At 35.5% G+C, this 19,140-nt stretch overlaps 1 protein-coding gene across 3 annotated transcripts in view; it reads left to right on the top strand.

Moving 5' to 3' along the window:
* The first annotated feature begins 2,037 nt into the window (after nucleotides 1-2,037).
* Nucleotides 2,038-19,140, top strand: part of LOC143236804 (ras-related protein Rab-37-like) — an 80,878-nt gene continuing 63,775 nt past the window's right edge. The window contains exon 1 of one of the 3 annotated variants that reach the window (XM_076475377.1): nucleotides 2,038-2,365. Coding sequence is in view for 1 of the 3 variants with exons in the window: in XM_076475374.1 (XP_076331489.1) it covers nucleotides 4,058-4,207 (150 nt within the window). In the remaining 2 variants the exon portion in view is untranslated. Of the gene's footprint in view, nucleotides 2,366-3,945; nucleotides 4,208-19,140 lie in introns of those variants that run through there. The other 2 variants (XM_076475374.1, XM_076475376.1) reach the window with 2 other exon arrangements.

Genomic DNA, 19,140 nt, shown 5'->3' on the forward strand with positions numbered 1-19,140 from the left:
GCCAGTGAACTAATTCGGCGCTGTAGGTTCCGAGTTTGTGTTTGTAGCGAAGTAATAGAGATCAATGGAGTTAGGCCTATTGGTAACGTTATTTACTAGTGCAGTTAGACCTATTATTAGTTATATGAAACTTGCGCAAGTTGTATAACTGATACACGAAGAAATGAAAAGCTTTAATATCTCCAGGTGGAATGGACTTCGAATGCTTCTTTTTATTAATTAATTCAACATAACCGCTACATGGTGGCGATATTGCAAATGTATTTTTTCTTCAGTTAAGGTAAAACAAAAAACATAATATGTAATGTGGAAGTCTAATATGCTCTTTAATTCGCCGTATCCTGTGCTGACAATCCTTGAATAGGCTAAATTGAAGTCTGCAGCAGAGGGTAAAGCGAACCAAACAACATATAACGTCCCTACGTCACATATCATTTTTATACTGTAGCTTTTGGTGAAAAAAGAAGGAATCGGTAAATATCATCATAAACCAGCTAATCGTCTGTATAATACCGAATAATATAATGGATGCCATGTTACAATATTATTGACACATCATAAATAAATTCAGTTACCAAATGGTAAGTTAAAAGGACTTAAATATACCATAAATATTATATATCGAAGAATATGTTTAATATTCACACTACAAATACTTACTGTAGAGGTAAAGCAAAGCTTCGGTTGCTACAGTGGCAGATTTTTTGATAAAATGGTAGAACGTAACAATTTTTTTTTTTTAACGGGAAAACAACTCTACTATATTTCACAGAAGTAAGTCATAAAATAAACGTAAGAAAGCAAACTTTCTAGATAAGTAAATTTTCCGTGGCAAAATGTTATAGATTATATTGTAATCGGAACTCCATGGTATTAGTGTCACATTTGACCATTTTCCAAATGGTAAAATATTACGGGTGTTCATATTTCAAATGGTACTTATATTACGGGTGTTCATATTTCAAATGGTGCTCAGGTCAGTAAATAATTACAGGGTACTAATATCACCCACGTTGATATTCCAAATGGTCCTAGTATAATGGATGTCCATATTTCAAATGGCACTAAAGGTACTTATAATGGATTTTGTGTACTTTGTAGTGACAAATGGTGTTCGATGATGTAGCTCATTATTTAAAAATTAATGTCCAGTAAAGACTTTTGAAATCGCTTCTGTCTCCCGTTTCTCACAGGGTCATTAACCTATAAGTGAAGAAGTGAAATATAATTTTTTTATGTCTTATCTGAAACGGCTGAAGACTTCTATCCGAATTTTGGTTACCTGTCAAGAAGAGACGAATTAAAAACTCACCCTAGTTCTACTGCTGGATGTGAAAGGGAGGTCGCCCATTAAACTAACCCTAATCCTACTGAAAAAAAAAAAGTTAAAAAAGTAGGCAGTTGAAAGAGTCGGGGGGAAGCAGAACGTAAGAGGTGGGAGAACAGCGAAGTGGTATAGAAGATTAATCCAACTTTGTATACCACTATAACGTTGTGAGTACTGTGATTTTTCTACAGGGACGCCCTCTTTCTTTCTCTTTTTCTTGCCAATAGAAGATTGAACTCTAAGCGACCCCTTTTCTTTTCGTCACAACTATCGGCAACTTCACTTACTGTGTGGAGTTCACGGTAATTCAAGTACTGCGGGATAGAAGAGAGAGTGTATAGAAAAAAAAAGAAAAAAGAAGGTGTGGTGGGAAAAGGGGCAAGCAGACGATCGTGTGAGAAAATACATCATTCACAGATGTAAGACGTTCAGAGGTGGAGGCTAGGCCTGAAATGTACAAGAAATACTGCGCTTTAAAGCATTCCTAATTTAGTAACATGCTCGACACAAGTTACAAACTCTTGTATTAACTCAATACTTGCATACATGATTAGTATTGTCACCACTATTAGAAATAGCTTAGCCGTCTTACTCATTTCTTCCTATTGCTATAACATCTATTTATAAGAAACACTTGCTTCGTTTCACCTAGTTCACAATTACACCACTAGATATCACTCTGTATATTTGAACGCTGATCTTGCAAGTCTAACACGATAAACACAGAGTTATGGGCAGAAAGCTTTGCCCAAACTATTATTATTACGCGTAATATATTTTAACTGGATTATTTATAGCATAGTAAGATGGCATCTTATAAAACTGAGTTTTATGGTACATGGACAGGAATGGTTTAATTAATTTTTAAATTAAACTATTTAATATTGTTACCTCATTACCTGCAGTTTATCAACACTTCCAGAGAGCAGTGATATAATATTATACAATCAGCGAAATTTGCCAATAGTTCAATGGAAAGATAGAGTTGGTAGACGTCGAACAATGATGTTCAGTTTGACTGTTGGGCCCTTTTTAATTGTGAGTATTTATTTACCTTTCCACGTCTCTTAAAACTAGTTCAATTATAAGTTTATCAACCATTTCCCACGCGTTTATTAAAATATATATTTTAGCTGCTGTCAATGCTATCAAAAACGAGATGATCAGACAATTTAACTGTATTATAACAAAATGAGATGTTTAGGGAAATGTAAGTAATTTCAGTTGGATTAATTACTGTTAAGGTATTGTAATCATAACTGCCTCTGATGGTGTCAAATGGTGGAATAATCAAAACACACCCACAACATTGAAATAAAACATAAATTGACACCAAATTCTCAATTGGTAATGGACGAAATATTAAACAAAAATGATAACATATTAACTTTGGAGATTTATATTTTTATAGTAGTGAAAAAACCCCATAAAAAGCCATAAAACCTTTAAAGTATTATTTCATAACTTTAGCAATTTTCATTTCGGCACAAGAAGCAGCAATAATTATTTGGAATAAATATCCTACATAAAAAAGAAAAAAAGCGATTGAAATTTTTAATGTTTGTTAACTTACAGTAGTAATAATTTCGTAAAATACTGTAACATCCCGCCGAGACCAGGGATCGTTAGATCTTCAGTCTAACGCTCTTCCAACTGAACGATCTAAGTATCGCGGTAAAGAATGGGTTCGTCAAATTTTATCTAAATAAAGGTTAGTAATTGATATATTACTTTTTTAATTCTTGTTTCATTAAAGATTAAAATACTTTAAAATATCACTGAAAAATAAATAGAGTACCTTTACATATAATTGAAAAAAAATAGCTAGGACTTACACTGGTAAAAAGAAAAAAAATACTGTTTTAATACTGTCAGAATTTGTACCATCTGTTTCTGCCTTCATGCACTCTTCCTTTTGCGAAATGTCACGTAATACTGATATTACGAAATAACCAACATACACATGGACAGCCAATTCTGTATTATTAGAAAGTAAATTTATCTAGATTATTGTATGTGAAGAAACATTTCACACTAATATATTATGAGCGACTTGTTGTACGTCAAAAATTACTATTTGAACTGTTAAAATTCGTAGATTTATGACAGAAGACGGGGTCGATAGGTACAATTGTTATTTTATGTTATATAATTGTTACGCTAAAGTTGATATATTTCACTTACTCAGTTTTACTGTCTTTCAGTTACTTTCCTTAAATACAACGTTATATTTCTCTCTTGTTTTCTTTTCGGTTGAAGGTCCTAGAATAAAGGTTATGTACTTTGATCTGAATCTATTTATCACTGGGGTTATATTTTATTTATTCGTATTTTGAACAACCGCTCATAAATTTTCATAAGTACTTTGATGTGTGTATGTATCTTTTCTTTGATTAATTTAAACTTTAAAAAAGAACATTAACTAAATATTAAAAATTAACTATTATAAACAGATATTCTTAGTAGAAGTAATTAAGTAAGTTAATCGCAAACCTTCAACACTGAATTGAAATCACGTGCCCTATTCATCTATTTGTGTTAGTTCGATATTGTTGTCAACCGCGCAGCTGCTACGCTAGCCCTGAATTCAAGGACGGTTCTATCAAAAGCAGGCTCTGTGGATGCACGTGGCATTTTTGTTTTCCTGCTATGTGAGCATGCACACAAAACACCTGGCGTGTGCCCCGAGTGTCCGTTTCTCCAAACCGTGGTTTTTCTGAAAAACATTTAATGACAAGAATTAAAAGAAAAGCCCGCATCTCTCTGCCCCGAGGAAAATATAATAATACTAAACTTTCACATGCAGGCACGAACAGGAGAAGGATATTTGAACTACGACGACTTTCTTCTAAATGTCACGTCCAGGAAACACTAGACATGGTTTGTACTTTTTATTTGAAAAATAAATTAAGATACAGGAAGTATATTGTGTGTTTTATGAACACAAGCAACAACTAAAATACAGGAAGGTGTTGGTAAGTTAGATAGTTTGAAGAACAACAACCAAGATACACGAAGATGTTGGTAAGTTAGATAGTTTGAAGAACAACAACCAAGACACGGAGAAGATGTTGGTAGGTTAGACAGTTTGAAGAACAACAACCAAGACACGGAGAAGATGTTGGTAGGTTAGACAGTTTGAAGAACAACAACCAAGACACGGAGAAGATGTTGGTAAGTTAGACAGTTTGAAGAACAACAACCAAGACACGTAGAAGATGTTGGTAGGTTAAACAGTTTGAAGAACGACAACCAAGACACGGAGAAGATTTGGGAAGGTTAGACAGTTTGAAGAACAACAACTAAGACACGGAGAAAATGTTGGTAGGTTAGACAGTTTGAAGAACAACAACCAAGACACGGAGAAGATGTTGGTAGGTTAGACAGTTTGAAGAACAACAACCAAGACACGGAGAAGATGTTGGTAGGTTAGACAGTTTGAAGAACAACAACCAAGACACGGAGAAGATGTTGGTAAGTTAGACAGTTTGAAGAACAACAACCAAGACACGGAGAAGATGTTGGTAAGTTAGACAGTTTGAATAACAACAACCAAGACACGGAGAAGATGTTGGTAGGTTAGACAGTTTGAAGAACAACAACCAAGACACAGAGAAGATGTTGGTAGGTTAGACAGTTTGGAGAACAACAACCAAGACACGGAGAAGATGTTGGTAGGTTAGACAGTGTGAATAACAACAACAACAACAACTGGACAGTAGCACGTTTCCCATCGTGTCCGCCCGTTGAGCCGTAGGTGAGTGTGTGTAAAATGTGACGATTAGTTTCACTGTTCTTCGATAGGAAGTTGTAAAAAGAGTTGGCAGTGGGTTTTGTTCATTTGTTGCTTACCCCTTGGCCTATTAGTTTCAGATATGAAATATATGCAAAATTGAACAAACTGTCAATCAACATTTAATAAATCGAATGTTATGTAGATATGTTACTCATTACCTCCTCACTTATATATGTATTTGTTATTTAGGGTCGGTCTCCGTTCTTTTAATGGTAATTGGAATGTCGTGACTTCAGCTGATAAAGTGATTCTTTAAGCAGTGGAATAAACGTAAACACAGATTAGTTTGTTTGTTTTTGAATTTCGCGCAAAGCTACATGAGAGCTATCTGCGTTAGCCGTCCCAATATTTCCTAATTTAGCTGTGTAAGACTAGAGGGAAGGCACCTAGTGATCACCACTCAACACGAACTCTTGGGCTACTCTTTTACCACCGAATAGTGGGACTGACCGTAACATTATCACCCCCCCCCACGGTTGAAAGGGCGAGCATATTTGGTGTGTTGTGGACTCGAACCCGCAACCCTCAGATTACGAGTTAAGCGTCTTAACCACCTGGCCATGCCGGGGCCATAGATAATAGTTGTGTAAATGTACGCATAAGATTTTTCTCTCTTTTTACTAAATATAGTTATTTGAAATAATAATAAAAACGATATAAACTGATGGTTTTTCTAACTTTACAAATCCATGGAATCCTCATTCTTTTCATCACGAAACCCTAACCCTTGACAACCTTTTAAACCTCGTCTTTTTCCTCTATTTTCATACGTCATGTTCAGGCAGATTTATAAACATACAAATATGTAGCTAAAAGCATACCTGGTTCCATAAAGGTTAACACTTATTAATAGAAAGAAGAAAAAACAACAACAAAAAAGCCATTACCACCAAAATAACCGCTATTTCCTGTTATTCTTGTGGGGAACCCCTGATGCTTCTTTTTGGAACCTTGGGGTTTCAGAGAACACACCTTGAAAACTACCGATATAAGCAATGTATGTAGACTTCATGAAGACAAGAATCAAAACCAAAACCTAAAAATATTGCCAGAAACAGGTTGGGAAGTTTAGTTTATTACAGCTACCATCAGGTAAATAAAGGTACAATTTAGTAGTACTTTACAGTTCCATGGTTCAAAAAACAAATTCGTTTATTGTATGCGTCGTGGGTTTAGGAACTGGTTTCTGAAAACATTAGTCAACATGGATGAATGTGAAGCCTATTTTGGTAAGGACAAGGTTTTATTTTAAAGAACGAACTTTGGAAAGAGTTTTTTGTTGTTACCTTCTAGCAGCTTTTCCATTATGTATTTGATTTTTATGGAGGTCAGGGGGCTCTTTGGCTCCTTCGAGCTCTTAAACTGTTCTGAAGTGAGAAATGCATTTCTGTGTGGTCTGGCATTAAATTGTATTAGTGTTGCATGTTACGTATTGTAATTTTTTTTTTCGGACGAGTCTCTGATTTCTTGTGTTACGTACATTACGTATTATTATTTCAAATAACCGGAAACTTTAATTTTAATTTAAAAGTTAATTATATGTTAATATGATCAAATTTATCATATTTACAAACAAAATTGATACACACACTTTTCTTTCTTAACCAAATATATTGTAATATACAATAGACAAACAAACCAAACAACAATACAATTTATAATAACGGTCATTACTAATAGTTATTACAAATGATGATTTATATACAAGTCTCACAAACTTACAAACAGTACTGAGTCTTATATCTGATCTGGAACTAAATCTTTACCGACGTTCACGGGGAGCAAATTAATTCTTTGTTGATACACCTGTACGGCCTGGCATGCCAAGTGGGTTAAGGCGTTCGACTCGTAATCCGAAGGTCGCGTGTTCGAATCCCCGTCGCACCAAACATGCTGGCCCTTTCAGCCGTGTGGGCGTTATAATGTTATGGTCAATCCCACTATTCTTTGGGAAACGAGTAGCCCAAGAGTTGGCGGTGGGTGGTGATGACTAGCTGCCTTCACTCTAGTCTTACATTGCTAAATTAGGGACGGCTAGCGCAAATAGTCCTTGTGTAGCTTTGCGCGGAAATTCAAAACAAACAAACTATAGGTGAGTAATAATATTCTTCTATTACTGTTTCTTAGCTGGCTACTTTCATACGAATCACGCGAGTTACTCAAAGATTTAACAATGATCGAAAACGCGCTAGCGTTTTCGTGAAAGAAACATTGTTTATTATTACTCTCAAGAATCTTCTACAAAGTTAGAGAACAGGCGAGTCGTGCGCAATACATGTCCAACAATAAATGTCACATATAAAAAATAAAACCATACTGAAACAAGCGTAGTTATTAAACTAAATGTATAACGGTAAATATGTTACAAAAATTACTTCTGTGTAGTCTGGTATTGGATTGTATCATAACTGTATAGCGCACACTCAGAGCGTAAAAGTTTTACAGAAACAATTGTCCCTTCTGCTCCTTCTTACAGTTGGCGTCTGATCTTTGTGGTGGTGGATAAAGTGGCTTTGATTTATAATGCATGGATGTGGTTTCGTTTTAATCGTGAAAAGCATATACTAAAGAGACTGAGATTCATATTGTAACAAACACGTCACTTAAACTAGTATTAATCACTTGTAGAACAATGTACTATCATAAAAGAACCCTTGACAGGGTATTGAATACATTTTTTTTCATTCAAATTCCTGTCATTTAAATAACATTTCGTTAACCCTCTCCGGAAAATTTTAAAATTATATGATAAGCAAGTCTTAGGGTCTAATGGGCCAAATCATTCTTTTTTTTTTCAATTACTTCTAAAACCTTTTGATGTTAAGAAATCATGCAAAGATTTTCCGTTAGTCTATAGCTACAGAGTTGTGAGATCAAGAAACGTTATGCGTTAAAATAAATGAAAAAAAAATCACATGCAAGATGCTGAATTTATGAAGCATGTGTGGTAATATACAGTCATGTGAAAAAGTTATGACACCCTATGAAAGCCTGTGTATTTGTGTAACATTTTTGGAAAAATAGATATTTAATATCAATTTTAACAATACAGAGAAATTATAGGAATATAACTAAACATTAAAACTGAAGAAAAGACTTTTCAAGATCTTCTGTAAATATAATTCTACAAAAATGCATATTCTAACTGAGGAAAAAGTTAGGACACCCCCACATTTATTCCCACTTAAAATGGCTCAACTCATACACAGGTGTATCACACCAGGTGCACATGGTTAGAAGATCGTTATTAGCATTTTGAATGAGGCTTGCCCTATTTAAACCTCAAACATTTAGTTAGGTGTGCTCCTGACTGTTGAAGTGAGAGTGAGCACCATGGTGAGAGCAAAAGAGCTGTCTGAGGCCTTCAGAAAGAAAATTGTAGCAGCTTATGAGTCTGGTAAGGGATTTAAAAAGATCCCAAAAGATTTCGAAATCAGCCATTCCACTATCCGGAAAATAGTCAACAAGTGGAGGGCTTTCAAAACAACTGCCAACATGCCCAGGTCCGGTCGTCCAAGCAAGTTCACCCCGAGAGCAGACCGCAAGATGCTAAAAGAGGTCTCCAAACATCCTAACATGTCATCACGGGACCTACAGCAGGCTCTGGCTACTGTTGATGTGAAAGTGCATGCCTCTACAATCAGAAAGAGACTGCACAAGTTTAACTTGCATGGGAGGTATGCAAGGAGGAAACCGTTGCTCTCTAAGAGGAACATCAAGGCCAGACTGAAGTTTGCTAGAGAGAATGTAGACAAAGACCAGGACTTCTGGAATAATGTTCTTTGGACAGATGAGTCCAAAACTGAATTATTTGGATACAAGAACAGAGGACATGTTTGGCGTAAACCAAATACAGCATTCCAGGAAAAGAACCTCATACCAACTGTGAAGCATGGAGGTGGAAGTGTCATGGTTTGGGGCTGCTTTGCTGCAGCAGGACCTGGACAGCTCACAATCATAGAATCCACCATGAATTCTACTGTGTATCAGAGGGTGCTTGAGGATCATGTGAGACTATCAGTACGAAAATTAAAGCTGAAGCGGAACTGGACCCTGTAACACGACAATGACCCAAAACATACCAGTAAATCCACCAAGGACTGGCTGAAAACTAAGAAATGGAGAGTCCTGGAATGGCCGACTCAAAGCCCAGATCTTAATCCCATGGAGATGCTGTAGGGTGACTTGAAACGGGCTGTAAATGCAAGAAACCCCTCAAACATCTCACAGCTGACAGAATTCTGCATTGAGGAGTGGGGCAAACTTTCTTCAGACCGATGTCAGAGACTGGTAGATGGCTACAAGAAGCGCCTTACTGCAATTATTTCAGCCAAAGGGGGTAACACTAGATATTAGAGGGTAGAGTGTCCTAACTTTTTCCGCAGTTAGAATATGCATTTTTGTAAAATTACATTTACAGAAGATCTTGAAAAGTCTTTTCTTCAGTTTTAATTGTTTAGTTATATTTCTATGATATCTCAGTATTGTTGAAATTGAGATTAAATATCTATATATCCAAAAATGTTACAAAAATACACAGGCTTTCATAGGGTGTCCTAACGTTTTCACATGACTGTATATTATGTAGTACCTGTGCTCGTAGGTGCATCTATTGTGTGGTACCTGTGCTCGTAAGTGTGTTTATTACATAGAATCTGTTCTTGTTACAAGAAGACACTATCCATAAACACTTGGGATCACAGACCGGCGGTGAAATTGTTAGGCCACACCAATCCTATTTCCACACATACAGTAATTAATTTATAGTAAGTGACAGATGAAATCTACAATGTGTGTGAATATCTGTGGATTGAATAATAAAATATAACGGATTCGTTAGTGTCAGGTATGTGTCTTCCTATACAGTGTGATAAACAACAAACAGTTGTGTGTGTGTCTTTCTATACAGTGTGACAAACAACAAACAGTTGTGTGTGTGTCTTTCTATACAGTGTGACAAACAACAAACAGTTGTGTGTGTGTCTTTCTATACAGTGTGACAAACAACAAATAGTTGTGTGTGTCTTTCTATACAGTGTGACAAACAGTTGTGTGTGTCTTTTTACACAGTGTGACAAACAACAAACAGCTGTTTCAAGGAAGGAAAGGAAGTCCAAGACGAAATCTTAAACCAGACGTTGCTCTCAGAAAAGTGTGAAGAATATGGTAATTTATTGTACCTGTGTTTCGTTTATTAAACCGAAACTTTCGGCCTAAACAAGAACATGTTCATAGGATAAGATTTTTCAGACATTAATCTGGGAAATTATAGGAAGAGCAGGAAGAAATCCAGGAAAGAACTGACACCGGGATTTTAAATTAGTTAAAAACTGGAAAAGTGTTATGGAAAATTTGTTTACATTCAAAAACGTTAGAATATTTTTTCTTGTCCGAAACTGACGTTAGTTTTCATTAATATCTTTATGTGTTGTTTGTTTTTATGTTTCCGCATTAAGACATACTGTTTTTATATTGTTTTTTTCCAAGCAGTTTTCAACCGACTTTCACCTCTTCATTTCACGGTGGGTTGACTTAAAACTTGGTACGATTATATCTTAGTCCAATACACACAGAAAATGTTTTTCTTTTCTTTAATGAGGCCTTCCTAAGAATTTTGTGGGGTGAAAGGAGAATCAACCTGAAAATGCATATGCGGTTCAGAGTTCAAAGTATAATTTTGGGAGTTTTGGTTTATTACTTGGCCACATTTTGACCACTTCACAAAGGACTTGATAGAAAAAACGTTTCTACGGGTCTCATACATATGTCCATTTCTGATTACTTTGAGGGGGTTCAAAAGGACCAGAAAAATATAATTTAAAGGGTTTGGGATATTTTTGGTCATTTCGACCACTTTACGTGATATTTATTACACAGGTTTTTAATAGAGGTATGATTAATATTCAAATTTTTTATGTATCTCAATTTTATGTCAAGGAAAGCACAGTTTGCGGTTTATCTGAGGTTTTCTTGTGTATGTCTAGCAACTCACAAGACTCGGCATGGTCAGGTGGCGCTCGACGCTCTATCTGAGGGTCGCGGGTTCGAATCCCCATCACACCAAATATGCTTGCCCTCCCAGCCGTGGGGGCGTTATAATGTGACGGTCAATCCCACTATTCGTTTGTAAAAGAGTAGCCCAAGAGTTAGCGGTATGTGGTGATGACTAGATGCCTACCCTCTAGTCTTACACTGCCAAATTAGAGACGGCTAGCGCAGATAGCCCTCATATAGCTTTGCGCGAAATTCATAAACAAACAAATAAGCAACTTGCATGACAGTTGGTACAAGAATTCATTATCGCTCGTCCCAAGCAGTGATATAGACAGCTTTCGATTTCTCTGTGTTTATACAATTTTTGTGGTGTCACAATTCGCCATGTTGGGATTGGGTGGCGGAAACACGTTTTATTCGCCCGCAAATGTTGGTCTCCTTAATACACTTCAGCCTGTTAAATTTGTATACGTGATGGATAAAGTTTGTATGAACTACGTTAAATCTGCGGTCATGCTATCACAGAACTTACATTAGCTAGTTTATTTTATCATGACATTACTTTCTGTTACATTCTGAACAAAATAATATTTATTATACTTCATTTCTGTTCTTTGTGGGCGTGGGGTTTCCCCTGTGGTATAGGTCTCTGAATCCGAGGGTCGCGGGTTCGCGCCCCCGTCGCGCTAAACATGCTCGCCCTCCCAGCCGTGGGGGTGTATAATGTGACGGTCAATCCCACTATTCGTTGGTAAAAGAGTAGCCCAAGAGTTGGCGGTAGGTGGTGATGACTAGCTGCCTTCCCTCTAGTCTTACACTGCTAAATTAGGGACGGCTAGCACAGATAGCCCTCGAGTAGCTTTGTGCGAAATTCCCAAACAAACAAACAAACTCTGATTTGGGAGTTGGCGAGCCGAGTTTAAATCTGTGAAAAACCATAATTTACAGCATTCGATGTTATATGAGTGACAGTCAATCTTTTAACATGGATTGTAAGTTTTCTTGAGTGACTGCCTTCCATCAGAGCAGTCTCCCGCTGGTACAGCGTTAAGTCTACGGATTTACAACGTTAAAATAAGGGGTTCGATAATCCTCGGTGGACTCAGCCCATAGCTTAGCTTGGTGTGGCTTTGCTATAAGAAAACAGACGTATTCAATCTGAGCAATAGTGCTAAATTAGGTATGGAGACAACAGTAGATATTAGACGGTTTGCCTTTCACCTGTAAGAAGTTTTTTTGTTTTGTTTTGTTTTTCCTCTATTTTCCACCTTGAAATTGTTCTTTTAGAAGTTTTGATTTTGTTTTGAATTTCACACAAACCTAATCGAGGGCGTTCTAGTCGTCCCTATTCTAGTAGTTATAGATCACAGGGAAGGCAGCTAGTTAACATCACCCACCGCCAACATTCTGGCTACTTTCTTGACAACGAATAGTCGTATTGACCATAACATGATAACTCCCTCACGGTTGTGAAGGAAAGCGTGTTTGATGATGTGGGTTCGAACATTATAGAAAGTCTGGGTGACAATTTGTTTCTCAGCCAAGAAAAGTTTCATCGGTATTCTATATGAAGGTGCTATTATTTAGAACATTGCTACTCGTGGCTAATAAGCGAATGCATTTACAAACATTACTAGTTACTAGGTAATTCATAGAGGGTCGTGTCTTAGGTTGGGTGCAAACGTTACATTCAGTGCATGTTAAAGAATTATCTTTCTTTCCTTCCGTAATAAACATACCGACCAAAAAGTATTACCATCACAGTCCGTTAGCTCTTTCTAGAACATTCACTTTCACCAGAAGAGTTATTAGCTTCTTCTATTTCTACTCTTCCGGAGCTCGATTTTTCGTTATGAAATTTATGAAATGTTTTACCTTTTGACAGACGAAACGCACCAAGATTTGATTGGTCCAGATGTTTCACCACATACTTCAAAACTATAAGGAAGTATTCATACCTAATAGTAGTATTTATTGACAAATCCTTCCTGTAGCACAAAGCCAAAAGTTTTGACCAATAATAGAACGCTTCAGTTTTAACACCTGATTACAAACCTTTAAGTAGTTCTCTCTTAACTCGAGGAATTCATATTTCTCTTGTTAAAACGGAACTGTTTTCAAAGCTGAGATCAACTTTCTGTAGTGTTATTTTGTGATTTGCTTTCTATTTTCTTCACGCTCTATAAATACGTTAAGCAGTCGGATATCTGTCTGTCCATTCTTCCAAGCAGTGAAATTATGTTCTGAATCTCCGTTTCTGAATGATAACACCTTTTTTATGATCAAGTTCTAGTGATTAATACAGAGGGTAGAGAGTCCATATTATATCACTGTTAATAGCTATATAGAGAGTCCATATTATACCACTGTTAATAGCTATGTAGAAAGTCCATATTACACCACTGTTAATAGCTATGTAGAGAGTCCATATTATACCACTGTTAATAGCTATGTAGAGAGTCCATATTATACCACTGTTAATAGCTATGTAGAGAGTCCATATTATACCACTGTTAATAGCTATGTAGAGAGTCCATATTATACCACTGTTAATAGCTATGTAGAGAGTCCATATTATACCACTGTTAATAGCTATGTAGAGAGTCCACTCATGATACCACTGTTGTAACAAGTGTTTAATGACTGAGTAGAGAGTCCCTTCATGTTATATCACCGTTGCAAGAAGTGTTTAATAACTATGTAGATAATCCATTCATGTTATACCATTGTTCCAACAAGTCCTTAATAACTATGAGAGAGTCCATTCATGTTATACCATTGTTCCAACAAGTCCTTAATAACTATGAGAGAGTCCATTCATGTTATACCATTGTTCCAACAAGTCCTTAATAACTATGAGAGAGTCCATTCATGTTATACCACTGTTGCAAGAAGTGATTAACGACTGAGTAGCGAGTCCATTCATAATATAACACTGTTACAACAAGTCATTAATAACTGTGTAGAGAGTCTATTCATGTTATACCCCTTTAGCAACAAGTCCTAGTAACTCTGTATCAGAGTCTATTCGTGTGATACTCCGTTGCAACATGCCCTTAATACTCCTTAATAACTGTGTAAAGAGTCCATTTATGTTATACCATTGTTGCAACAGTCTTTAATAACTGTGTAGAGAGTCCATTTATGTTATACCAGTGTTGCAACAAGTGTTTAATGACTGAGTAGCGAGTCCATTCATGATATAACACTGTTGGAATAAGTTCTTAATAACTCTGTAGAGAGTCTATTCATGTTATACCCCTGTTGCAATAAGTCCTTAATAAATGTGTGTAAAATCTATTTATGATACTACTGTTGCAACAAGTGTTTAATGACTGTGTAGAGTCCTTTCATACTATACCATTGTTGAAACAAGTCTTTAATAACTCTGTAGAGAGTCCATTCGTGCTATATCATTGTTGCAACACGTGTTTAATAACCATGTAGAGGATTTATATTACACCACTCTTGCAACAAGTCTTTAATAACAGTGTAGAGAGTCTATTCATGTGATACCACTGTTGCAATAAGTTTTTAATAACTCTATAGAGAGTTCATATTATGCCACTGTTGTAACACATATTTAATAACTTTGTAGAGAGTCCATTCATGTTATACCATTGTTGCAACAAGTCATTAATAACTGTGAAGAGTCCATTCATGTTATATAAGTGTTGCAACAAGTCCTTAATAACTTTGTAGAGAGTCCATTCGTGCTATATCATTGTTGCAACACGTGTTTAATAACCATGTAGAGGATTTATATTACACCACTCTTGCAACAAGTCTTTAATAACAGTGTAGAGAGTCTATTCATGTGATACCACTGTTGTAACACATATTTAATAACTTTGTAGAGAGTCCATTCATGTTATACCATTGTTGCAACAAGTCATTAATAACTGTGAAGAGTCCATTCATGTTATATAAGTGTTGCAACAAGTCCTTAATAACTGTGTATCAGAATCCATTCCTCTGTTGCAACATGTCCTTAGTAACTATGCAGAGGATCCATATTATACTACTATTGGAACAAGTCTTTAATAACTATGTAGAGAATTCATATTATACCACTGTTGCAACAAGTCTTTAATAAATGTGTAGAGGGTTCATATTATACCACTGTTGCAACAAGTCTTTAATAACTGTGTAGAGAGTCCATTCATGTTAAACCACTGTTACAAGAAGTCCTTAATAATTGCCTTCAACTTCAGTAATTATTAGTAGCGGGAAGTGATTATTATTTTTAGAAATCATTTCAAAGTATTGGATGTTTTTCATAATCAATGACGCACGTCTCAACACTTAACAGACCACTCATGGTTGTGTATGGACGTCTTAAGGATATTAGTTTTTTGAAATATTAACGTTATACATATAAGAGATGCATCTTACTTAGTTTTCCTGATTCTTGGGTATGTCTTAAATGTGATAAAAACAACTTCTACATAAGGAATTTTCTGAGGTAAAGTTAACCTTCTGGCATTAATGGGCAGATGTCCTACTATTTTAGTGTCCAACATCGGTTCTCTTATAAGTGTCTTAGGAAGTTACTTAGGTTGGAACAACCAGGAAGTTTCTCAAGGTTCCACTTCAGGAATTTTCTGAGATTGAAACATCCAGGAAGATTCTCAGATTGGTACACCTAGCAAATTTCTCAGTTTGGAACTCCAAGGAAATTTCTCAGTATGATTTGTTTCTGAAAGAACTCTCTCTAATTTCTGAGGTTTGTTCTCTTCTGGTCTGGGACACTTACACCACATCTTGTACTATCAAAACTGATTTTTATTCCCATATTTGTTTTGACGCTTGACATGGTTTTCCATAACAAGATATTTCGATGCTTCCAGTGGTTCAACGGTAAGTTTGAAAGCTTATAATGCTAAAACTCTGGTTTCGATACTCGCAGTTGGCAAAAAAAAAACAGGTAGCTTAATTTTGCGCTTAAAAACAACAACAAGAAACTGGATTTTTCTTCTTTGTAGCAATGAGTCAACCGCTGATAAAATGTTCCTGAACAGTCTGCTTATGAATCACATAAAAATATATAAATAAACAATTCTCGATTTACATTATGTATTATTTCTCTTTAAAAGAGAGAAAAACATAAATGAAAACACATCTACGGTTTTCTTTTCATGACAGATGTGTTTCTGTTTTTGTAAGCGCTTTCTAGATCGACTTTCAACTTATTATCTGGATGTTTTCATTTTTAGCATGCTAACAAAGGAAAGGAAACTAGCTGCCTTTTATTTAATGGCCCAGCGTGGTCAAATGGTTTGGGTGCTCGACTCGCAATCTGAGGATCCCGGGTTTAAGTCCCCGTCCCATTAAACATGCTCGCCCTTTCAATCGTGGGGGTGTTATAATGTGACAGTCAGTCGTCGGTAAAAGAATATCTCAGGAGCTGACAATTGGTGATAAGTTATTAGCTGTCTTCCCGCTAATCTTACACTGCCAAGTTAGGGATGGCTAGCTCAGATAGCTTTCGAGTAGCTTTGCGCGAAATTCAAAACCAAATTTATTTTTATCTGAAAACCGGACGTCTCCTTTTATATTTTAACTGACTTTATAACTTTGAATGCTTTCCTAAATAATAATTAAAAGAAATTCTAGAAATGAGTGTCAACATACTATGTATTAACGTCATACAACTAACCAAAGACTAACCAATAGAAGTAGACATACGGACCAGTTCAAGGTACATTTGCCATTTCACAAAACTGGCATCATTGTGGCGAATGTGCCCGTTTTTCTTCTAAATTGACGGAATGTTTAACTTCATTGTTTAAGGTAACTGTCCTGGAGGTATTTAAATTCGCTTGATAGGCGTACGTTCGATTTTCAAGGCGCTGAACTTACAAATGTTTGTAATAACTTCCACTAAAGAAACAATCCACGTTACCTGGACTGCGCGCTAATAAACGTGTTGTGATAGGATTCCATAGCTGGAGGGAGGAGAGGTTTTCTGTTAAACACAGCCACGGATATCGAAACCTGATTTTTAGAGTCTTAAGCTCAGAAAGTCACTGCCTTGCCACTGGGGGCGGGAAAGAGGTGTCTGTATTAAAACCTCCTCTATCGTGTACCTATAAACAAAGAAACAAATTAATTTTCCAGACAGATACGACAGACTACTCAGATAAAAAAAAAATTCTTATAATAAAATATGGAATAGAACATTGTTAAAAATAACATACGCAATGGATTCAAAAGTTTAAGGAAACATTTCATTAGCTGTGTATATATTAATATTAATCCAGCCTTATTTTCTCTATGTGACGGTGGGATTGAGGTAAGTCTTCGGATTTAACGCTAAAAATTAGGCCTTCGATTTTAACAATTTCTACAGAAACAAACTGTAGAATAGAAGAAAACGTTTGTGTTTGCTATTGTTAAGAATAAAGGAGTTACAAATATACAACATGGAAACTCAATCTCTGATAATCGAGTAGTTTCAGTTTTTGAATTTTTTAAAACATGCTCTGATTGAGACCTAATTAATTTGATTTCATGGTGATTCAGCAGCAAACCGGCAAGAAATCAGATTTCCATACCTACGATGGACAGAGCAGAGATAACCCATTGCGTAACTTTCTACTCAACAATAAACAAACGAAAGTGAGGCAATAACTTACTTCGTTTTGATTCTTCATTCAGGTTTTTAGTCGATGCCAATCAAGTGATGTTTTGTAAACTAATTCGAAAAAAAATTCTAAAAACCCAGGAACAAATAAAATGAGTTGGTGTAGTTTATTAATTAGATTCTTAATTACAATCAAACAAATTATACTACTAACAACAAAAGTGTAGCTATCTGTATTTTTTAAAGAGGATTAGGCCTCGGAGGTGTTTAAAGGATGTTAAGCCTAAAGTTAATTACACTTAATAACATTATATACAAATTATATACTACATTAAGAACAAATTAGTGATTAAATTATCATATAGGTCATCAAACTATAATTTCAACTCAAATTCGGTCATCACAAACTTACCGTAAAAAAATTAAAAATAAACGTACATTAATTGTTTATTAAACAGCTATATTTTACTATCTAAACAGTGAAATAAAACGTCGGAGAATGAAATAGTTATAATGCTATGATATTATAGTTACGTCATTCATTATCTTCCATTTTAATTGACATACAAGATCCCGGTTTGTGGTTTGAGAATCACTAAGACATTTCTAGTAGCTTCTGCCATCTAGTGGTTTATTAATTCAACAAATTGTGTATGGATTTTAGGATATTATGTGTGTGTGTGTGTGTGTGTGTATATATATATATATATTTAAATATATATATATTTAATATAAGCGTTAAATATAATTTTTATAATGATATTTGTCTTTAAAAACTAATTAATATATATGTAGTAGCTGTTTCTTATTATTTACAGTTTTAAAACTTGAGTTTTCTTTCATATTTAATATTTTATCCCGCCCTTGCTTTATATAGAAACTTGTTCTCTGCAAAACCTGAGTGTTTTTGTTTGTTTGGAATTAAGCACAAAGCCACACAACAGGCTACCTGTTCTCTCCCCACCACGGGTATCTAAACCTGGTCTTTAGCGTTGTGAGTTCACAGACATACCGTTGTGCCACTAGGGGACAAACGTAAAAGAACAATATACAAAAGTTAATTTACTCCCCTAAAAGAAAGAAAATTAAATAAAAGAAAAAATCGGTTAAGAATAAAAAATGTTCTAAACATCCATGAGAAAGAAATTACTAGAATGTCACACTCTTATGATTGTCTTAAGATAACAATATATCTTGTTGCAAAACACTGAAGGGAATAGAAATAGTTATTAATACTTCGAAAAAAACCAACATGTAAAATGTGTCATCAGTGATACTTTGCCTCGATGCACAAGAAAAAAAGAAAGAAATACAAGAATTTAGCTGGGAATTAATCTTTCAATACGTATAGAATAATAAGCTGGCTCGGCATGATTAGGTGGATTAGGGCGTTCGACTCGTAATCTGAAGGTCGCGGATTCGAATCCCCGTCACACC

This window comes from Tachypleus tridentatus, chromosome 13 (assembly GCF_004210375.1).
Source record: "Tachypleus tridentatus isolate NWPU-2018 chromosome 13, ASM421037v1, whole genome shotgun sequence".
NCBI lineage: Eukaryota > Metazoa > Arthropoda > Merostomata > Xiphosura > Limulidae > Tachypleus > Tachypleus tridentatus.